At 38.0% G+C, this 24,485-nt stretch overlaps 1 protein-coding gene across 1 annotated transcript; it reads right to left on the bottom strand.

Annotated features, from left to right (window-relative positions):
• Positions 1-5,922: 5,922 nt before the first annotated feature.
• Positions 5,923-20,846, bottom strand: ANKRD50 (ankyrin repeat domain 50). The gene is made up of 3 exons (XM_009579901.1): positions 20,621-20,846; positions 8,758-12,305; positions 5,923-6,443 (listed from the first exon to the last, which is right to left on the bottom strand). Exons 1-2 carry the CDS (start codon positions 20,823-20,825, stop codon positions 8,761-8,763), a joined length of 3,750 nt encoding a protein of 1,249 aa, XP_009578196.1. The 5' UTR covers positions 20,826-20,846; the 3' UTR covers positions 5,923-6,443; positions 8,758-8,760.
• Between the last annotated feature and the right edge of the window lie 3,639 nt (positions 20,847-24,485).

The following is a 24,485-nucleotide window of genomic DNA, read 5'->3' as shown; positions in this document are numbered from 1 at the left end:
TTTGAATTTTAAAGAGTCTCCCTATGAGGTTATTTAATGTTCGCCAAGACATAGCAAGTACACAACAGCTGTGCTCACAGCCTTAACTCATAACGGAAAGAATTTTATCACTTACCTGAACTTTTAAAAAAAAAAACAACAAAAAAACTCTTTCCCCTAGGAGATGCAGACCAAAACCAAGTTACATCAGAAGTTAAAGGGAAAAAAAAACCCCAAACCCCAAAGCTTATTCTGTTTTGTCCCCCAAATCTCCTCTCTGGAATCTTGATATTTTCAGAGTATCAACTTCACCAAGAAATCTGTAATGTCATCAGGAACCAGGAGGTTTTTTTGCTGGCAAGCTCCTTTAATAAAGACACCAAGCATCTTGCAAAGGATTCTTTAAAAACTTCGTGCCGTCTCCAGCAGTTCCAATTAAAATAGACTGCCTTTCTCAATACAGATCTGGCAATGGACGTTATCGTCACTGTTCTAGCAGTAAAAAAAAAATGGAAAGTCCTTAACATGGTCAAATGAAATATTATGTATACCCACTTTAACTTACCCTGGTTTGGCCTTTCCATTACACCCCTGGCCTGCTAATTTGACCAACGCTTTTCTGTATACTTTCTTCTCTTTTGGGAATACTAGCTTTGCATGCAGAAAAAAAATAAATATATCAATAAATGTATCAGCCTATGTACAGGTGTTGTTCTCTGGCAGGAAGCACTTATGATTTGTCCTAGGTCTGTAATGAACAAAACTTAATTAGAAATACAACCATATCTTTAAATCAAATCATAATCCAACTGCCAGGCTTTGACTGGAGAAACTGCAATAGGTGCCTGGGACAGCTTTCAAACTTTTTGCATTTTTATTTGCTCCCAAACCAACTTGTGAATCAAAAATTTCTAGCCTTAAACTCACTGACTTTTTAGCTGAAACTTTAGAGTTGTGGTTTTCAGCCTTTTTGATTTGCAAATGCCTAAGGCCCCCCCATGAATTCAAGTCATCTGATAATAGGTTTGCCTTTTTTTTTTGTTACCTGTTTATGAAGCCCTTAAAATTCATTCGTGAATCATGAGGGTTTTGCAGACCACAGTTGGAAAACCACTGTTTAAGGGGCTGCAGCTTGCCCACGTTATGCGAGTCAGACTTCTTATGTTAACTCTGCGACCTATCATCATTTAAAAAACAAAATAATAACAAAATTTAGGAATAGTAAACAGACTGGGACAAGGGTTTCTGGAACCTGGCCTATTTAACACAGGCCAACAGCAAGTAAAACAGGAGAACCTCTGTAGCAGACTAACATGCAATAAGAACAATTCTGAACACAGTTACAGGCTTGGAAGCTAAAGATTTTAGTCCGCCCAAACAGGCTAGTCAACTGAGTTGCATACTGCTTCTTTGTAAAACCATTTTCTTCAAAAAGTTTCTCACGAGGAATTATTCCTCTCCCCCCCGCCCCGAAACAGCAGATTGTGTTCTGAATAAATACAGTCCATCAGCCAAGATCGACTCTTACTTGAAACGCACATCTACCCGATGCACCGAGTGACACCGGGTCACCTGCCCTCTGGCTAGAGACCCAGCGCCCTTCTGCCGGTGGCTGTTAGTGATCCAGACATAAAGCCTGAATTAGTGCTTCAACTGAAAGAAACCGCTAACCCAGAGATAGCTGCTTTAAACCTTCCAGACTTGAAGAAGTGGCAATTATTTTTCTGATTAGCTCTATCCAGCATAGCTGTTCCCTGCATCCTCCTCCCCATCTCCCGGTTTTTCAAGGATACACAAGAGAAATGGCTGAAAACTACTGTAGCTCTGGCAGTCCCCTACGCAAACGCTGGAACAAGCCCCAAAAGGCAACTACAGAACAGACTGGGGAGTCCAAGATGAACTAATGAGGCACAGAGATGAAAAAAAGGTCCCAAACCAAACGACAAAATCCTTTACTGTGTTCTTAATCCGTCAGAAACAGTTACAGGATGCAAACTAAATTCCCAAAGACGCAAGATTTTATCACAGGAACCCATTAGAAGTTATTTTTCTCTAGCTTAAAATCTACCTGTAATTGTAGTTCTGTGACTTGGCTGGTCTAATACAAACTTACAAGAATAGAAGTGAGAACAGTAAGTCTTTCTGGGACACCAGCAAATTAAATTTTCATTCTAAAGGTCAATATGTTTATATTACCTACATATAAATTTGGACACTTCTTTAATAAAATGATTTGCCAAATAGATTTCTCAGTCCCATACCCTATTTCTGTGACTCTTTGTAGCATAAAATGATTAGGATTTAGATCAGTGCCAAATTCTCATTGCTGTCTCTCAAAGGGCCTTCAACTGAAAAGCTTTAGTTCACTGTGCCAACTAGTTCCAGCTTTCTTTTGGAAAATACGTGTAATACACATGCCGAATTGTTGTAAACATCTCACAGAAGATGTGAAGCATTATTCAGTGTGATTGTTTATATTCCATAGAATAAGAGATTAAAAACAGGTGTTGAATAATTTTATTTAAATATTATTACAGTGATTATCTGAAGAAAATGTGTGTCTCTGGACATAATATAACTTACTTGAAGATTAATTCAGTGAAAATGATTCTTTGCCGCAATGAAAAATAGCCACTGAACTAACGCATGTCATACTTTGTTATTTCAGACATAAAGAACTTAACAAAAGAGGGTCAATAATTATTGTGAGAAACCACAGAAATATATAGAAAGCAAGTCAACAGTTACCAAAAAATTCTGTTCGTCATTCCCCTAATCTTAAAAATACAGTCGACCCATGAGCACCAACAGCTGGAAGCAGTGTGAACCAGAATACATGGAGGTAAACCTGAACCATCATTTGCAGAAGGCACAGCCAAACTCTTCCTTCACTCAACAACTCTCTGCAGAGAAATCACGATGGGTATATAATCTAAAGCAGAAGTGAGACAAGATCACAGGGGCAAATGGGGTTATTGCAATGACTGGAAAACTTCTCTCTCCTACTTTTGTTTAATAACAAGTTCAAGAAAAAATGAGCAGCCACCATCAGTAAGCAAGCTTTTGCTTAAACTGAAAATACTACAGAGAAACACTGATCAAAGAGATAATTAACAAATACCATTTGAAGTGGTAAAGAACTTACAGCAACTGAAATATTGAATTTATTGGCCCTCTTGGTATATACAGTATAGAATCGTTTTAAACAAAAGAACATGCAGTGAATTTTCTCCTGCAGATGCTCAGGGTTGACTCAGATTAATGTGAAAAAGGTCAGTTGAGTGATAAGCAAGGTCATAGGAATTAACATCGGGGTCTGAGTTTTCCTAGCCCAGACTGCCTACTGGACATGTACATCGTGTTTCATTAAGTACTACACCAATGTTAATCAAGTTTAATAACCTTCTCCTGAGATGTCCCAGGAAACGAGGTAGTAAAATTAAAACAGTTAGATGTCTGCTGAAAAGCAAATATATTTATTATGCACTTTCATATACACAGGGATTTTCGCTTAATATAATACAAGGAATAAAATAAAAATTTTACAATGTGAAATTCATTCAATGTACATTAAAGGCTATTTACAACCCACTCCAGGAAAAACAGTCTATCTGCAAACCAAGTTAACTGAGGAGTTCAGATGGGGAATATTAAGCATAACGGACATTTGCATAGCAGAGTAACTATGAGGGAAAATATCTTTTTAAATAAATGGTAATGTTTTCAATACTGATCACAGAGAAGACAAAAATGCATCAATTGTGCCTCTCTCTCTTAATGCATTTCTCTTTTGGAGATTTTTTCCACATGCATACAGTATTGATATCTGTGTCCACAAAACAGTCTTTTCCCTAGCGCTCCCACCAAGAATTTTAGTCGTCTTGTGGAGATGACCCTGGAAGAACCAGTGAAATGGGATAAAGAGAAACAGGATTCATATTTTATTCAGGTTTTTTAGGTTGTGAGAACTGTTACATTGCCAGAAGAAACCGTGCCGAGTCACAGCTATGCAACTCCATTCACCTCCACTTGATTGTACAGATGTGAAAGAGCAGAGCAGAACAGAGCAAACAACAGGGGGAACAGCAACGTTTCTTTGTACGCAAAACCCTCACAAATGATATTAAAAATCACACGCAACAGCAATGTGGAATTACACAGACCTTCTGAGAAAGTAGATGTTTTAAAGCAATTCATACTCTGTTCCAGAGTGATATTCAAAACCTGTAAGCGTTGCCATTCTGAAAACATTTTCAACAGGTCTACTTTCTGCTGATTTGGATATGAGGTTTCCCCACCAACTGTTTCAAATGTAAATATTATTCACACAAAACCCATCAGGCTATCTCTAAGTTGTGGCCCCTTGTGAAACTGGCCATATTTTTACGTCCTCTGTCCACAAGGTGCAATTAATAACAACACAATAAAATTAAATAAATATAACCCCAATGACAGTCAAGGTCAGTAGAAAAATGTCGGCATTCAGGGATCCCTTTCTACAGAACAAAACATACATCTAATAACTAAGAAAAGTCGTATTCTTGCACAGTATTGCAAATGTACTGTACTTGAGGTTCGGAACAAGTTTGCTGAGAACATTTTGGTACTCTCTCTTTACTGAGCCACTAACCCTCTTAAGGCCATTCTGCCAGACTCCTGTTATGTTATTTTATAATTGTCCCACGGGGACAAGAAATTCAATACATGAAACATTCAGAATAATCAATATTGCCGTGTGTCAACTTTTAACATCTAATTTTACTATATGCTGAATGCCTGACTATAAAAGATTCTTTTTACATTTAGTAACAAGCAAATAAAAATGGAGGTGCAAGATATTAAAAAAAATGTTCTGATGATTGTTAATCATAATAACAAGTCATGGAGCCCTTTAGTGCCTCAGAATATGCACTACATATACATCCAGGGGCCATTTATCAAAGTTTAAGGATAGCCATACATCTAATTAATCTTCTATGAAAAATAACCTCAGCTTTCTATTATCTTAGTTGTGGAATGATCAGAATTAGAGTATGAAAAAGATGAATCCCAAGCCTTTAGAAGAAATACTCACGTACAAAAATAGGCTTATTTTCTAAAGAGCAAGGCTGTGTAATGGTGAATAGTAGAATATAGCTTGCATTTTTAGGAGAAAATAACCCACTTGTTTCATTTTATCACTCACAGAGCTGTGCAAGTAAGATGTGCACATTCAAAGGAAAAATTCATACTGTTCACTTTCAGAACAATGGCCTTGATTTTGCTCTCTCTCATATAAGTAAAATTCTTCTGGTGTTAAGAGTGGGGAACCAGCTTTCCATTATCCGTAGATGGACTATGCAGGCTGCCGATTAACCATGCTCCAGGTACAGAAATACTCGAGCTGGCTCTATCTAATCCATCTGAAGCAGTAACCACATTCATACAAGTTTGTGCTTTAAAGAATTATTGTCTCAGGACAGGGCTAACTCAGTAATCTCTGTACTCCCCAGACAACGGTATTACTAACCATTTGCTTTTCCATTGTACGCTCACTGTACATTCTCTCAGCGTCATTAACAAAGCATCTGTATTCTCCATGGTTTGTTTTACTGACATTCTCAATACAGTCCTTTACCTTGGAAAAAAAAAAAAGAGCTGTTTCTACCGTATAAAGATATACATGAAAGCAGGATCAGACCTTTTACTTTAGCACCTAAAACATACCCATATTCAGTTACCTCATTACCATAACAATAATGGAGGCTATTTAAGATCAAGTGTCCAAGACCAAATTTGCCGATTGCTTTCAGTGGTCACAGTCTGCCATCCAGATTTGGTGCTGTAGTACCAGATAGCGGATTTTGTCTCTTAAAAATCCCAAAGACACTGCAGATGTTACAGTCCGACTCCTTTGCTACCACTGAACAGCTATTACACAGACAGAACACACAAGTACAGTATTTATAAAATACTGTTACAAAATTTGTATTTCTGGAGAGAACTTTTTGAGTACACAGGGAACTGACCATACATTACAACAATGCAAATGTGACAAACTGTTTGCTTATTTTCTTTAGCCACAGGAAAATAAATACAAAAAGCACTGCCTTTCCATACACAGTTCACTGTGGCACATGCACCTCTACAAAGCATTCTGGAATAGGAAATCAGAATTCCTTGTTCTTACCATTTTCAGCTGTTGTCAGGGAAATACAGCATATATCTTTCTGCAATTTAAAAAAAGTGCTCATTCTGTGTATTAAATACAAAGTACACAAAATAAATTTTTGAAGCACAGAGGGTTATACTGAGAAGGCAGCCTGAAAATGTAGGCACGTTACAGTAATTAAGGTAACCGTACTGTAGTGATCACATTCTTGAATTTCTAGGTGGACTAAACAAGCATTGTATGCTTTCATCCCAGCCAGCTGATAAATCATTCAGAGCAGAAGCGCTTCTGTTCATAGCATCATGGAATTGGCCTAAAAGTACAAAATAGAAACATTAAGTTTTGAAATACTCCGTAATACGAACAGTATTGTCAGAGAGAGAGCTGCATCATTTCTAATTAAAGTTAAAAGCACACAACACATACCAACGATGGAAAGTATTTCCTGCCTAACTCAAATCCCGTGATTGATTCCCGGTGCTCTCTACCATCCAAAGCAGCTACAAGGTCCCCACAGCAGGAGAGCTTCCCGAATAGAGCTCGGAAGCGGCAGCTAGGGAAGGAAAGCCATTCCTCAGTTGCTCTGGTAGAGTATTTCTGATGTGATTCTCCACAGGTGACTAATTTATTCACTGGTCAGGGAAATTACTGTTTTTGTGCTTGAGACTTGGCAAAAGAGGAGGTAAATTATAGCCTGCGCCAAGCAATTCGTAATCCACACAAAATTGTTTTAAACTTCCATATTTAAAACAAAGCTATGAAAAATCGTTAGAGAAAAAGCAAAAGGAACCATTTAGTTATCCATCACCTCATATGCTTAGCTACTTGCATAAACAAGTACTTCACAGAGAAAACCCCTGAATTTTTAGTAAAGCACTATGTTCCACATAAAGCAAAGCCCAATTCGAGTTTCAAAATTATATGTGGAGTGTTCCAATTTTTTTTTTACATGCTTTGTTTATATTTTAAAATCAACAAAGACAGAAAATTCATCAAAACTAGCCTTTTGATGACAGGTCAGGTCAAATCAATACATCCTACGTCAGAACCATACAATTTATTTACAATAAAGTATAACATGAAAGCAAGCACTGAACAACAGGCAGAAGAGTTGGGAAATACAATTCTTAATTATACATTTGAATATGTTTTATGGAGGCAGGAAAAAAACTACAAACGAATTTAAATCCTGTTTGGACATGATGTAGAACTGTGGGAATCTAAAGTCCTTCTGACTTTTAGGAAGATTTAGGGCCCATTCTCTCTCATCTGCTTATTCCTCTCTATGCCTGCCCCTGTTAGCCTGCCTCTTCACTTTTGCCTGCCCCACAGCTCCTCTGACCCTTTCCTAATATTTGGATTTTACAAGTGTGCAGGCTTCTATATATAGCTTTTTGAATCACTGTATGCTTTCAAATATCTTAATTTAACCAAAATGCCAACCTCAAGGAAACATCTTGGAGTCCTGCACAATATTCTAACGTCCTGCAATTCACAAGAGTCCTCCGCTACATCTAGAGATGCATTCCATTAAAGTGAAATCCATTCCCAGGACGTTTCGGGAAAAACTCTTATGTGTTTTTGACAGCTGAAAACCTCCCATTTGTGTATTCTGCACCACCTGCAATTGTCCTAGAAACCTGCAGTCTTTGATGACTTGCAGCAAAACTGAGTCAGCTAGCAAGAACATTCTTGTTCTAGGGAGCAGCAGTCCGATCTCTCAAAAATGCAGCATTTACACAAACAAAAAACATGTTTTCAAAAATAAGCAAATAAGCAGTAAGAGATGTGCATACATTTCATAAAGATGCTGCTGTTTTGAAATCCAAATAGGAAATGTATTATTATTAAGACATTCCCAATACCCTAAAAGAGATAAACCTCGTCAGGAAGAGGGAGAAAAATAGTTCTATTTTAGCTGACTCACTGATAATTCAGGTCTGAAAAAGCTACATGAAATTCCTGTTTCAGCTTAAAATTCAGTATGGGAGAGAAAGTGAGAAATCTAAATGAACGCCACTGATTAAGAACTACAGAATGGTAAAAAAATTGATACCATAACATAGATTCTAATCTTGCTCTGAAGAATGCCATCTCTTTTATAGGAGGGTTACCTTCACAGTAACAGAAACATAAAATCAAAGCTTTAGTGTACTATTTTAACTTTTTCACTTGTAGATAATTACGCTACTGAGATTTGTGGTTGCCTGTAACTTACAAGAATCTTCAGAAGCTTCCTGAAAAGCATTTTTGTAAATAATGAGATAATTACTGTATCTGAAAATACCACGTATTAAAATTCCCAGCCGTCCTTATGTCTGAAAAGAAAATTCCAAATCAATGCTACATGAAACTTGCTGTTTTATTCAGTCACATATCAAAGACAGTGGGGTATGATTTGACCAATCAGAATTCAATAGCAAATATGACGGTGATCCAATTTCTCTACGGTTGATGCTTTTAAATGACAGCAAAACCAATACTTGCCAGGTTAAGATTTTAATGTTTATGGTTTTCATTAAGAAAGCAATTATGATGATAAACAACAATGAAACCTAGTTTTAGTGTATTTAAAATGCATATGATGAAATACACGCATTTGCTTCCGTTGTGACCGGATAGGTTACCTTTTATAATGGTGTTTCCTTCTTGTAGTTGAAACTTGGGTCGCTACCTTCAATCTGAAGTTTTAAGGCTTGCTTAAGGCTGAGTTCGGTCTCTGCGGGAGGATAGCCTTCCAGTACTTCCTGATGCCCTCTATCCTGCACTGTTCGTGGGACCGAAACCCTACCGAGAAAAACCTGATTGCTCTGAAGATGGTAATTTGGATTCGTCATAATTCCATTTCTCTTCTTCTGTTCTCCACTCTGTTGGTGAATTAGGAACTGTTGCTGAGATCGCCCAACTTCTTGCTGAGCTGGCGGGACCAAAATTTTGCACTGTGGCTCTGCCAGCATTGATTTAAGTGGCACACTTGTCCCGGATTTGGCAATAGGTACTCGTTTATCAAACTGAGTCATTTCATACTCTAACACTTTTGGTTGGGAGGAACTACTTTGTTTTACTTTTTTTCCAGCTGACCCAGATTTGCTGGAGTTGTCCGTTTTCCCCCCTTTGTTAGCTTTAGTTGATTTCAAACTAGGTTTTACTTGGCTCCATTCAAATTCACTACTTGGTGAATTGTGATTTTGACTTAGGGAATGAGTTGTGGAAGAAGGAGAAACAATAGACTGCCTACTTCTGCTGCGTGGGAGGGAATGCTGCTGTATTTGCTCTGTGAATGACAGGCTGTGGAAACTATCAATGGGCACTGTCTGAGCAGTCGCAGTCGACGACGTGGTGCGGAGAGAGGAATTTTTGGAACTTTTCAGGGAATTATTTGATAAAGATGACTTCTGACGGTCAACCGTAGAATCAGGCGACTCTGAAGGAGAACTGAAGGCATGAGCAGGCCCATTCGATAAGCCACGCATACTGGGCTGCATATCTCCACCAGTACTCCCTGAACTATTTGACTTCATTGTTAATGACTGCATTTTAGAGGAGACTGACTGTAAGGGTTTTTGCTCCATTGTGTGGACTGGAGATGGAGTGCAACCATTCAGAGTAGATGCACCATATTTTTCCAGTAATTTAATAATCTGAGAGTGTCCATTTTTAGCTGCGACACGCATAGCAGTGCGCCCAAACTGGTCGGCATGATTTGGATCAGCACCATGCTCCAGTAATATCTGGACAACGTCAATGTGCCCTTCTTGGGCTGCAATGCAGAGTCCAGTAGCACCTTGGTTACATGTATGGTCAACCAGAGCTCCATGCTCAATGAGAAGCTGCACTACCTTCACATGACCTTGCCATGCAGCAGACTGCAAAGCAGATCTCTTCTCATTATCTGCAGCATTCACATCAGCATGGTACGTTATCAGCATCTGTACCATCTCCAAATGGCCCTGCCAGCAGGAAACATGGAGCGCTGTTCTTCCTTCAGCATCACTTGCTTCTACGTTTGCACCATTTTCTAAAAAATACTCAGCCATCGTAAGCTGGTTTTCTAATGCTAAGATATAAAGCGTTGGCCGGCCATCAGCATCTTTGTAGTTTACATCTGCTCCATGGCTGAGCAGTAGTTCAACTATATCTCTGTGACCTTCTAAAGCAGCAACCCGGAGAGCATTTCTCCCATCATAGCCTCTCTGATCAATGTTGGATTTATTTTCCAGTAATATCTGCACACAATCATAGTGACCTTCTTGTGCAGCTAGTATGAAAGGTATACGTCCATCGTTATCAATTTCATTTGTTCTAGCACCTTGTTCTATAAGAGCTTCACATATCAACCTGTGACCTTCAAAAGCTGCCATATGCAAAGGTGTCCAGCCCGCATCATCTCTATGATTTTCATCTAGGCCCCTGTCCAGCAGAGTCCGTACTACTTCAACATTGCCTTGTGCAGAGGCTATGCTCAGAACTGTTCTCCCTTCACTATCAATGCTATCAACAGCTGCACCCCAAAATAAGAGAGTATTTACAACTGAAGCGTGACCCATGGAGGCTGCTGCCAGAAGCGGTGTACGACCATTGTTGTCTGTGTGATCAACATCAGCTCCTCCTTCTAGAAGTAGATCAACAACATCTACATGTCCTTCATAAGCAGCTACCAGCAGTGGAGTCATGCCGTCTTTATCGCAATGGTCAACTTCAGCACCACGGTCAATTAGAAGACTAACCACTGAGGCATGTCCCTTACTAGCTGGTACACAAAGCGCAGCGACAGACAGCGCAGTCCTTCCATCCACGTCTTCATGGTTTACCTCTGCACCATGGTCCAGCAGGTGCTCCACGATCTCTTTATGCCCCATGTACGCGGCTGCAATCAAAGCTGTTCTGCCCTCGTTATCAGCTTTATTAACTTCAGCACCATGTTGAAGCAGATTCAGCACAATATCTTCATGTCCTCCCCAAGCTGCTGCTCTCAGTGCCGTTCGACTATCAGCATCTGCACAGTCCACTTTGACTCCAGCATAAAGGAGCGCAGAAACCACCTCTGTGTGCCCACCCCATGCTGCAGATCGCAATGCTGTCCAGCCATCATGATCAGTGTGATTAACATTAGCCCCACATCCGATCAAGCAGTTGACAACCTTGGTATGTCCCTGCCGAGCAGCTAAAGTAAGTGCTGTTTGCCCGTGAGTATCTTCTATCTCTAAATCTGCTCCCCTTGAAACCAGTAACTTAACAACATCGAGATTGCCGCTGTACGCTGCATTGGCCAAGAGCGTTCTCCCATTGGAATCGCACTGGTTTACTGATGCTCCGTTGTCTAACAAGGTGCGAATGGAATCTTCTCTCTCCAGAGCCTGCCGAACGATGCAAGATGTGCGGTCATCTTCACTGTTGACGTGAGCACCAGCTTTTACCAGTAGCTGTAATACTTCTTGTTCTTTAGGAATTAAGGTTGACAGGGAGTCTTTGACAGGTGTGCCGTTCCATATCATCCATAAAGCCAGCTCTGAAGTCTCCAACTGTAGATTTGAATTAATTAGATGCAATGCAAACTCTTGAGCTTCTAATGGTGTTAAATCCTTTGCTCGGCAAGTGTAACTCATTGCCAGCATTCTGTGTCCCTCTGCTGCATTACACAAGTATTTCTGTGTACAGTGCTTTACATCTAGCAACCATTCTGCAAAACTGTAATGGAACAAGATTTTTGTATTTCCAAGTCCATCAATGAGGACTTTTGACAGGACATCCAATTTGCGTTGAAAGTCTTCCATCGTCAACGTCATATTTTTGGTCCACACTGCATGATACAATTCCGTTGTGGTTAATGGCCTACAAGCTGCAAGAATTACATTAAGAATAGGCTGGACCTTTGCGAATTGTTTTCTCACAAAAAGTCTCTGACAGAGCCAAAGGTATAGGCCATTTAATGTTCCCGGAATATCACGGATCTCTCGTAACATAATAAAATTCTCCACAACTCCATCTAGGACACGCTCCAGATACAAAAAGCAACCGCTGCTTTTGATGTGAAGCTGATTCAGCATTTCTGCAGTTTCTTTTGTGAGATGTTGTCTCAGTGCTTCTTCCTGATCTAAGCGATGCAGAATATATTGTTGCACATCTTTCACAATATAAGCCTTTCGTAGATCATCCAGACTTATTTTTCGAAAACCTATTAAAAGGGAAGAAAGTTATTATTATTTCTGATCTAGTTTCGCTTAACTCTTTTTTAAAAAAAAAAAAAAAAAAAAAGACAGGCATTTCTGGGTAGGGAACACCCAGAATAATATATTTTATGTGTACGCATAGCAAATCTAAATTAATAATAATAGCAGAGAACTTTGATAATAGACACATTTTTATCATCATCTACTATAAGAAGAAATACATGCTACTAATGAAGAAAATTTTCAAAATCACTTTGAATGAGGCATTGTGTGTCTACCTTGGACAATACTAAACACCTAAACAAAAACACCAGAACTGCAACCAAAATAAGATTATTAAGTATTATTATATTATTAACGGAATAATCCCTTCTCCAATGTGGCTGACAATGGAATTCCAAATAATTTTCAGCTATTTAGATTAAGACAGCTATTATATTAATATAATTATAGAAAAGATTATTCACACCTGGTGCATATGCATGATGTGCATAAATCACTAACTTGATTACCTTAGTTTCTTTTAAAAGCTTTTATGATATAGGAGAGAGAGACACTCAAAAATAGTTTTAAATATCTTTACACTTCTGTGCACTGAAAATTACCTACTTTTTTCAAGTAAGGACTGAGTTTTAGATAAACACCCCAGTTCTTTGGTAGGTGACTCATTGTATAAGGAAACAGGTTTTCTCACAGTCATATGATCTCATTGTTTTTCCAACCTGTTTACTCTTCAGAGGAAAAAGGGAAATTATTTCATACATGCATACTGTGTACATCTCCTCCCCCCCGCCCAAAGCAAAGAACGCTGTTCTTATCAGCATGTGCGAAGTCTCTAGGGCAACCTCAGTGTCCGTAAGGCTCTCAAGAATGAGGCGGAATGAAGACCTAGTTGTATGGACTACACGGCTATCTCTGTCATTTAAACCATTTGCTTTGGTAGTGCCAAGTTAAGCATTTGATGAAGACCTACCCTCTTTGATTAATGACACATTACATTGTTTGAACACTACTTTTCCGGAAGCTATGGGAGAACCACAGAGGTCACAGACACAGTAGCTTAAAGTACTGTGTTCCAGGCTAGAACGGTACCTCACTTCTCCAGGGACAGGCTGTAATCTCTTCCTCCAGTGTAGCAGATTACAGTCAGCTCAGCTAGTCATAAAAAACCCCCAACTTTGCTTTTCAAAAGCCAAAGCAGTTGCAAACCTCCAAATTTTATTGAAGGAAAAGCAACCATAGGGCAACGCGTTCAATGTAATTTTGGCCCCATCTCCATGGAGCAAATAATTTTAAGTGAGACTCTGAAGAATGTTATTTTCAGATCTATGTATTTATTGTATTTAAACATTCTGTGGATCAAACTGCTTAGTCTGTGAGCTTGTTCTGACTAAAAATTCAGCCTGATAACAGAGCTGTGGTTTTTGTTCCCGAGTGTCTTCAGCAGAGGTTCTGAACGTCACATTAAGCTCACTCTGTTAATTGTTTAGTCTACATGAGCATTGTACAAACACAACAGATTAGAACTGAGAGGCAAACTATGGTGGTGTTACTAAGATATTTCTGCTTCCCTTATTAATTATGGTAGCATCACAAATCTAACAGGACTAAATCAATAGAACACCTAAAACAAAATCATGCTTCTCCCCAAAATAAAATCACTGGATAGGACGCTTTTGCACAGTCACTTCTTAGGCTAAGACTACACTAATAGGATTGTCTACTTGAAGATTTTTGAAGGAGGCAGGAAACAATTATTTTCAGGGGGATCTTTCTCCATTCCACAGAGGCTTTTTTTTTTTCTCTCTCAAAAACACAGAATGATCTTGATCCACCATAATTTGTCACAACTTCAAGTAATGTCCTAATCTGACCTGCAGAATGGCATAATTCAGTGATTTACTATGTATTTTATTAAAATATTCTGTATGTAACTTCATAAAGCCCATAATTCGTGTACATAAGCCAAGTAAGAAACTTCACTGAGTAAGGACAGCCAGTGTTCTGTGATTCTGCAGATCCCAAGCTTTCACTTCAAGTGAAAGGCTGTTTCTAGGTTATGATCCTTCAGAAGATAGAGAAGTGAAAACAAATGCACTAAAAACAGGGCATTGCTTGGTGCGTGCATTCACAGTCATATGCATACACAGAGCTGTAATCAGACACAAGTATGCCTTTGGTTGTCTCATGTGTGCAGGGAATAGCTCTGTTCTGTTCAATTCAGAGCAAATGCAACCACTGCATTCACTCACCTTTCAGTTCTTTGCACCTCTCTGCTTCTCCTAGTCAGATTTGTACCTGTCACTTGGCTGAATGAGAGTAGGTACGGAGCTCTGCAAACTCCTCCTCAATGTGTTTAGTCATAAGTGACCCTGTTCACAACATCCCCCATCTCTGACATTAATCCCATGCCCACATTCTTCCTTTCCGATATATATCTGCATATATAAGTTATTTTAAAATTACCCAAGTGTTTTTTCAGTTTTTACAGTAGTTGATTTCATTTCCCCCCAACAAGAAAACCCGATTGACTCACAGGACAGCAATCCTGAGATGTCAGCTCCTGTCCAGTGTTGACTGACTAATGACTACACTTCACCTCCCTTGACTGCCAGCCTTCACATGAAAACTTGCAGAGTGATAACTGCTTAGGCGTCTCAGTCCCTGTACATCTGCTTCAAAAGCAAAAGACTCTTGCTTATCTTGCAGGGTTCTTCGAATACCAATTTTCATTTTGCTTCCCAAAATGGGTGGGAAAGTGAACAAAACCATTTTGGATGTGATAAAAATACCCCAAGCCCTCCAAAAAAAGTAAAAAAGGAAGGGTTTGTGGTGTTGGGTTTTTTCCCCCTTAAATGAGGCTGTATCGTTACTTTTTTCCATATTAGTGTTAAAAATATTGCCCTACTCTGTACTTACCTGAGACATACCAAATGTCTAAGCACTTCAGCCAAGCAAATAAATTTCAGAAGACTTCAGAGCAGTGAATATTCTAGAAGGCAGTAATTTAAACAGTGTGATTGCTGTATGTTCACGGAAGCTAAAAATTGTTTCTTTTCTTTTGCAGTATTTCCAAACATTCCTTGTTAATGAGATCCTATATATTGTATGTATTGAAGACAAGTTTGTATAGCAACAAGCACGCTACCCTCATACTGATTTTCACACATCCCAGGGATGATATGCTCTTTAAGGGCTGGGATTACAAACTGCCATTTTAACAGACTTTTGAACAGAAATAGGTTAATTTTAACCACTGCACCATGCCATACTATACTAAGCAAATAATTCAAAAAAGGCCTTAGAGATAGAATTTTTTTTTTTTTAAATCTCAAATTCTTGTTGCTGGCTTGAAGGAGGAAAACAAAGCCATGCTTTTTTGCCCAAACATCTATCTAAATGAGGTCATTTTACATTTCCAAACAAAGATCCTGCAAACTTGCTTTTCAACCCTACCAAATACAATAAGTCACTTTCATGGACAAGAAGCCCCAAAACATTAAGAGAAAGCTCATTTTGTTTCAGATGCATTCCCATGAACTACTTAAGCTCGGCAAAACAGGAGTGCAGTAGACAGAACTTGCAGTCCCACGACCCTGCTTTTTGCATTGTTAAAATTTTTCTTACAACACATCACTTTCAACCTAATGGGAGCTCCAATATGGATTTTCCTGATTTATTAAATTCCTGGCAGTTCTGTAAACAAATCAGTTCCAAATGTATTTCTTGGCAAGATCTAGGGTCATTCAAAGGAGGAAAAAAAAAAAAGGTATCTTGGCTATATAAATACTTTTACACTATATTAACTTTTCAAACTTTAATAATAAAAAATAAGCTATTAACTAGCAGGTTCCAGTAAATACTTAAAAATATCCTTCTACTTTCGTATCTTTAAATACATTTACGTAAGTAAATTACAAAAGTTTTAAATACATTTTAATATATTTCATTTAACTGAATTGTTAACTTTAAAGTAATCTAAAGGATTAAAAACATGGCAATGTTTTGGCATTAATAATTTACACTGCTGATCTAAGCAAATATTAAGTTAGGTATTTCTATGGCCATTTATGCACACCTGCTCAAAAAGAATAATGTATCCAGCAGAGTAAAATGCACCTGAAAACTCAAGCAGCACACTTAGCTTTTAGTGCATTTGCAGTAAACCGTGCATTACAAATTTCACTGCATCTACCCCAGATGCTAAGAGACATTGAGGCTGAAATCTGCTGCTCTCACTGGTCCGTGTCATTGCACAGAAGTTTATTTAGATTTACCGGTAATAGTCCATTTAAAACAATTTAGTCTTCCCTCTTTAATCACAAAGCCAGTAAGTCCAAAATTCACACACAACTTTTTACTAAGAAATATGAAATTCCCTAGTATCATGTTTTCAAAGCGGTAATCAGAAGAAAATGGTAATGAGGAGAAAGGAAATAGTAATTAAAAGCTTCCAGTTTATTTCTCAAGCCTTCTAAATATTTTTTTTTTCCAAAAACCAAACCAACAAATAAACTTTTTCAAAGCTTTAATATTATAGAAGTGAATTTTATGACTATATAAATATATAAAAATTATCTTTTATAGTAAAAATCCAACTCCCATACAGACTTTAATGTAACGTGAAACCACCCAAGTAAATTCCAACCTACAATGAAAAATTAGAGGACAACTTAGATTTTCTTTTTTGAAGCAATCTCTCCTGAAGTGGTCTCACGCCATTTATATTCTGGAATGGCAGCTAATGATAAAAGGTTCAGTTCCAAATCAGGCAAGTGATCTGATTTGAGGATTCAGCACTAGATAAAAGAAGAGTGAAAAATGACAGATTGCCTGCTTTTGCCTATGGATAAGTGGGTGAATGGAGCTCAAGCTGCCTCTGAGGCTAAACTGAACCCTTTCAACCCACTTTTGATTCTTTTTATTGTAGTTTCCAGTATCTTTCCAGTGTCTAACTTTATGGAAACTACAGCTCCCTGAGATGTGACATCTGCATGGGTTGTACCACACTGGTGCACTCATGTCTCACGCGTGAGAAGGAATTCTTTGGATGAAGAATGTCCGTGTTTAATTGAGGAGTATAATCAAGCCAGATGCCACAGGTATTTGATTTATGTGTGTAGCAAAAAAGAAGAAATTAAGTAAATGCCTATTAAAAAGCCCCCTTAAACCAATAATTACAGCATTTGTTCATATGCACTTTTGTCTATTTACCTGTATGCTGTTAATGAGAAAGTATCTGCTTTTCACTCAAACTTATCTAAATAAAATTGCCTGATTTTAAAAAGCCTAGAGTTTTTAAAAGTATATGCTGGATCTTTAAAACAGGAATCTAGTTTTGTAAGAACAACTGCTATGCTTTCAAGATTTAGCCTCATTTTAGAAGAAGCATTTTTATTAGCTAATTAGCTGAAGCGTAAAAAAAAAATTGTATGTTCTGTGCCACTTTCAGGTTAGAGGGCGCTTTCATTTTTTTAGAAATATAAGGAAACATTATTTTTCTAACATTAGAATAGAAAGATTGGAAAGACTGTGTTTAATGTAGCCGCTTGACTATCCATACTTGTAGTCAAATGACAGCAAACGACGACATGGGAGATAACGTGTATAATTATGGGCACAAGACAGAGAACAGTTAAACTTAGGGGAAAAGTCCTTAAGAAAACAAACAGGCATTGTGTGGCAGTTGGTGACAGTGCACATGCAAGAGAAGGCAGGAGGACACGCATTATCTGTTCCCCTCCTTTTTTACTCAACTAGCTGGCTTTTGCTCACTGTGGAGGGTGACCGCAGACTCATGCAGGCATCATTTTACATTTGGTTCATATTTTTGAGGTTGTCTCTGCAGCCACAAGAGGCAAAACCATTTGTTTTTTTTTTTTTTTTTTAATTAATGAAAGCTGAGAATCTGAGTAAGGGGAAAAATCTGTAGCACATTGTGCTACTACAGAATCTGGGTATACAGAAGGGCCCAGAACACAAGCTGCAGCAGATGCAGGCACAACTATTCAACTTTCATAAGTCAGTCACCAACAAAAGTGAAGGAACAAAGAGGACCAGAATAAACACCCCTCCTCCTTTTCTCATTCTTAGAGTGGTAGGGATGACGTATTCACCACTGGCAGCGGCAAGATGACAGTGGATGAGAACGACTGGACTCCTTCTTCCACGTCATCACTATTTTTGGCTAGGGAGATGCTTGCAGAACTCTCATCTGCACTGGACACCCAAAAAAGAGCATTGTCAGGACCGGGCCACTGCAGCAATCCTGATCCCAGTCATTGATAACACTTTCTGACAAATAGGTTTAGCTCTCATTTCAGCAGATTTCTGGAGGAAGCTTTCACTGCATGAAAATTTTAAGTGAAAACTGATATAAACTGATTGTAAACAAATTAATATTGGTTAGTATATATTTCATATCGTACTCTAAATTTTTTAGCAGAAAAAACTACAGATGGGACACATTTTCCTAAAATAATCATGAAAGGATTCCAGTCTTGCTAAGTTACAGTGAAACTGATTTTTTTTGGTTCCAAATTAAAAAACACATTTGAAGAAAATGTACAGTGATTATATTGTCATTATGGTTGCAAACATTTATTTGCTGGGAAATTGGAAGTATTAGAAATTCAGTACAATAGTGTCCCAGAGGGCAGTGCACATTATACACCAGGTATTTCTTCAATCATGAGTACAAAAAACATACTCATCCATGATCTTGAATTCTGCCTGCCCACCAATTAAATAGCTTTATAACTTGGCTTAGCTAAAAGTAAACTTTCAAATACCACAAAGCAGGAGAAGAGTTTGCCCCAGTAGAAGTATTAATGACAGTCTATCCTTTCAGGCTAGAGTCAGAAAAGAAATGACCATTATCTCAGGTTTTACAACGCAAAGTTGCAATATATCTGAAGTTAACAGAAGCTTCAGCCATGCTCCTCACATCCTCACTACACCTTTCACAAACTTGAATATTGGCTGTAAAAAGGAAAATCATCCAACAGTGTATTAAGCGGGCAACTGTCACATTGGCTGTAATGTCACAGGTTTTTTTCACAGTGGGAAAAAACACCACTTCCTGAACTTTCTTCTCAATTCGTGTCCAATTATTTTGGGATTCATTCTTTCTTTGCTGTACCTTTTCCACAGTGAAGACGGGATTATAATATCACAAACCAACTTCCTTTATGCTATTCATCAAGTCATTCTCTGTGGAAATGAGAAATTAACTCATTTAAATTAAATGTATTTTAAAGGCATATCCATTAGTTCTGCTGATTTTTCCTGTCAGGAATTCCATCTGGAAACATACTTAGAAGACAACAGCAATTTTTTAGGACTGGTCTGAAACATTATATGATTCAATGGAAAGGAAATAAAAGTGCTCTGAAGAAAGTTTTCTCTGGTTTTTTGGCAATGACAATGTATCTAATCAGCCAAGCTTTGACAAAACTATTCCCATATGAACATCCAAAGGAGCCCTGTGAAGCTACCCCGAAGTTTCCTTTAGTTCTCACATACTCCCAAATACCAATCTTTCATGTCTGCCACTGATTAATACAGTACTTCGTTCCAAAATGTAATTATCCCATTGACCTTTTGCCACTGTGGAAACGAGCAAGCCTATGGGTCTATGTTCTATAATCACATTTTTGTCCTAATTGTTGCCTTAATACACACAGGCTTTATACATAGGCCTGGAATCCAGTCTAGATATTGCCCTTTATTAAATTTCAGAGAACTTCCAGTAACAATGTCATTAGTGAAGAAATGTTCTCATGACACAGTAAAGCCCGGATGAAGAAGCTGTAAAGATTTTTTTTACTGTGCAACCTTTGCCAAAAGTATACTCCAAGAATCCGCATCTACATTGTTCCCCTCTCAAGTTCCACCTTCAAAGGTTATACCCCGCTTTCTGAAAATAAGGGGAGAGATTTTAATGGGAGATGGAAAAAAAAAGTCTTCTGAGGTTGTGAGGAATGGGTGTATGCAGCCGACATACTTATGTACTTACGCATCACCTACACTGTTTCAAAGCTTTTTAAAACTAGCAACGAAAGATGAAAACTCAAAGCAGCCATATTCTTTCCAGATGTATTGCAAAGACATAATCTACCTCTAAAATACTTGGCCGACTTAAGCTTTCTGTAGTCCTCAGTAAACTGGAATGTGTGTTTTTTAGAACTACTATTTTTGTGATTGTCATTTTTTAGAACTAAGCACGCATCAGTGCTTTCAACCATCACCGAAGGTCTTGTAAATACTACGTCCTAGTTACAGGCGCAGGCAACAAGCACTTCCTATGCTCCGTACTCACCTGTAAACATTTTTGTAACAGCTTTACTCTGCTTGCGGGCAGAACACAGGAGGAGCAGCCAGGGAGGGAAGAACTCAAAGTGGCCAGCTAGAAGCTCCGCTATTGTTCCAGATAAACTTGTAGAAGTCTGTTCGCCCTCGGAAACGTTACAGCCCTCATCAATTGAATCGACGAGCAGGAAGAGGCTTTGCTGAGGGGGCTTCATTCCCAAGAGAGGGAGCAGAATGCACCTGTAAGGAACGTGAAACAAGATCAGTATTTTAAATACATTTAACAATACACTGACTATCATATAGTCATTCAAGTTGAAGCTATGATCACCTTAAAATGCAAAGTTATTTTTTAAACAGAATTTTTTTAAATAGTTACCACAGAAAATACTGAGGTAGACTGAACTAACAGAAATAGAGACAGTTTGAACAGTGAGTGATGTAATTCTTGCTTAGGCAGTATTACTTTTTAAAGAACTTGTAATTTATAACAATACTTTAAAACCATGTAATGTTGTTCAGGACTCATTAGAAGACTTGGAAGAATGTTGCTTCACTAAAAAAGAAGTTACTTGGCCTAAAGTTTAAGAACTTCATTACTGTTGTCTATGCCAAAGTTGTTATTACTGCTTATCAGAAACTAATAGCGAACAATAGTTGGTCATGAAACAAAACTCTATAAATAAAAGACACATGAAATATCATAATTCAAAGAGTTCAAGTCTGAATGACTTGAATAACAGTTTTACAAAGAACCATACCTTCACAAATGAAATGCAAATTTCGTAGCAGACTGAGGCATTTGGTAGTGACTTTGATGGATTGGTTTTTATTTATATTGAAGTTGCCAAGTTCCTATTACTGCAAAAGGATTAGCTGCATCCTCAGGATGCTAGCATCTATACCAACGCATCTGATTGCGCAGCTAAGAATCTCAAATGTGCATGTATTGTTGCCACCCTTAACAGTACTCCACTCTACACTTACATGTATCTTTACATAGCTACTACATAACTGTCATGCGTCTATCCAGTATTTCCATGCTATGCTACTATTTTTTGGGAAACTTCATAATGATTTAGGCCTGTAAGTTTCACTGACTGAATTATCTTTAAATACATTTGGCAAGTAAACTTTGACTTTACAGTAAAAAGATGAAATGAGGTGAGAACAATATGTATCTAACAGTTTACTCTCTTTTGTTGATTTGTTATTTGCACCTGTCCAAAAGACTTGTACGTCATAAATATTTTTTGTTTTACTCAAGACCATAATAATCTTTTTTGATTTGTTTTACTGAACAAATTTATCTTTGGAAGACTTTGGTCAACACATTATTACCTGCCAAGCATTTAAATTAGAATATAGGCAAATCTTGCCTGCTAATGGAAGAACACAATCCACTTTAGAAATGATTCATAAGTACTGTTAGTGGAATGCTTGTTATTTTCTGGTTTTCTGATTGAGAAAAATGCAAAAAGGAAACAGAGTGGTGCACCTTTGACGTCCAACAATAACAGTAGAATCTAGCGGAGCAGACTAGGTGATCACACTTGGAGAAATTTCCCCAAAGGTATAAAAAGGAAGTACAAAATACTTGTGTTCTGAAAGTATTCTGTATTAAATGGATTTTAAATCCCTAACACTGCCCCCCCGCCCTTTTTTATTTCAGATGCACAAGACTACTGAGAATTCTTTGGTACTTCCACAGCCAGTTACTCTTTCAGAAGATGCCTGAAGAACAACTAAAATCACTGTTCACTAAGCTGGGAAGTTAAGCAGCTACCAATTTACAGAACAGGAAATTAAAGTAGCCATAAGGTTAAAATTACTTTCCTAAGTGATGCCAATCCCACAATGAAAGGAGGCAGTTGGAAATGACCACATTTTCCACCCCTTCCCCCACCAGAATACTGCCTTGCCCCCTCAGCTATTCATGTCAAGGCGTTTTCCCTGCAACATTTCTTTTTCTATCAAAACCAATTTTCCTTTCACATAGTTCTCTGTATAAAATTACTTTCTTAGTATGAATGTTACTACAACATACGAAGAAATGGTAATGGTATCTTACATTAAAACCTCATTTAAAATCTGTGTGACCCTAACAAAATGCCTATAAAATATCTTAGGAGCACCCGACAACGTTCTTGGGTCAGTATTTACCTGTTGGGAGCACCACCAAGAAAAGCTAACCGTCATGTCTGGGGAAGAGTCCCAAATCATTCTGCTTAATTCCCGCAGTATGTAGCAGTTGGCTCTAATAGATCAAATCAAAAGGTTCACCTTGCCTCCAAACAGGCTTGAAAGCAGATGTGTAAGGAATAATGTAAGCACCGGGCAAGCACTAAACCACATTTTCCCAGAACTCTCAGGCACCGCAGCAACCAGTGCTTCCAGGGACTTTCTGAACCAGAGATTCAGTCCTTGCATTTAACATCCCTTAACTGACCATGCTTTCACAGGTTTGTCCAAGTCTTCTATTAACTGATTTAAGCCTCCGGCATCCACGACATCCCACGTCAAGGCCTTCTGCAGCTTAGTTACACACTGCGTGAAAAAAATAACTTCTTTTTGTAGTTTTAAATCCAAACCATCCTTGTTTCATTTGATAACCCTGTTGCTTCTGTGCTGGAACAGACAGTGAGCAATTATGCCTTATTTACCTTCTCCATACCATTTGTAATCTTCTGACTTTATCACAGCCTCCCCGAGACATTTCTTCCCAGGCAGAAGAGTCCTAGCATATTGATGGTGCTTCATAAAAAGCTATTCCACAGACCCTTCTCTCCCTGTGCTCTGCTTTTTTCCACTTCACAATACTTGTATTTCTGAATCTTAACATAACTTAAATTTCACCAGGAAAAATATACACACATGTACATATATATACATGCATATAAGAAATGAGGCACAATGACTTCTCCCAGTTTACGGCAATATTACTAGAAATGTGGCATTGACAAGACATTGATAAGGCTTTCTCTCAAAGTGCCCTTAGAAACCGTTTGATGAACTTCTGTTCTTCCTAGACATTTTATCTCTCTTGAGTTCAGAGTAGACACCAAGTAACATAATAGTGAAACATTTCAGAGACAGTAAGTGCTGTGCTAATTTGCCAGAAGTCACGTAATGTTTACCTCCATAATGTGACTTAGCAATTCCACTCCCCTACAATTTCTTGCTTGTATAGGAAAATTACATAAACCAACACGGAATTAACAATATCTTAAAGTACTTCCATAAATGGTGATTCATCTATGGATTGTTGTAACAGATTGCTTAATTTGCAAAGTGCCTCTCAAAAGATTAGAAGTTGGTTTTCTTTACCTTTTGCAAGGATAACAACTTTATCTTTGTAACTTTTATATTTAATACAGATATAAAAGTGGTTATCCATCACAGAAAATTTCTGAAATAGAAATCGTGATTTAAAACAATAAAATTAATTAGTCAGTAAAAATACAAAATCTCTAGAGAAAACAGCGTAATTAGGTATTTTAAATGATGGAATTCATTTTAATGGCAATGTAATGTCATGACTTATTTATGCAGAGCGAAGATGTTTTACATGCTCTCTAGCAAATAAGGAGTCCTCAGAACAATGAACCATCCCACAGAATTCTTCAGCATTGCTACTGAGTTGACTGAACCCACACAAAGATGATTTTCCACATATGGAAGGAATATATACAGGCTATGCTGAAGTTCTGCTTATGATTATCCTTGAGATTTTTAGATTGGATCCACAAAAATACAAAGACACAACAGAACAAAGTAGAAAGATAGCGGCGTTGTCCACAAAGGCTGAAAAGAGAGTCACAGTGGAATGCACATAGCTGCTAAAAAAAAAAAAGAAAAAGGCAAACACACCCATG

The sequence above is a fragment of the Fulmarus glacialis genome, unplaced genomic scaffold, assembly GCF_000690835.1.
Source record: "Fulmarus glacialis isolate BGI_N327 unplaced genomic scaffold, ASM69083v1 scaffold32636, whole genome shotgun sequence".
Classification (NCBI taxonomy): Eukaryota; Metazoa; Chordata; class Aves; order Procellariiformes; family Procellariidae; genus Fulmarus; species Fulmarus glacialis.
The sequence above is the reverse complement of the archived record's forward strand: the minus strand, read 5'-3'. Positions and strand labels throughout refer to the sequence as shown.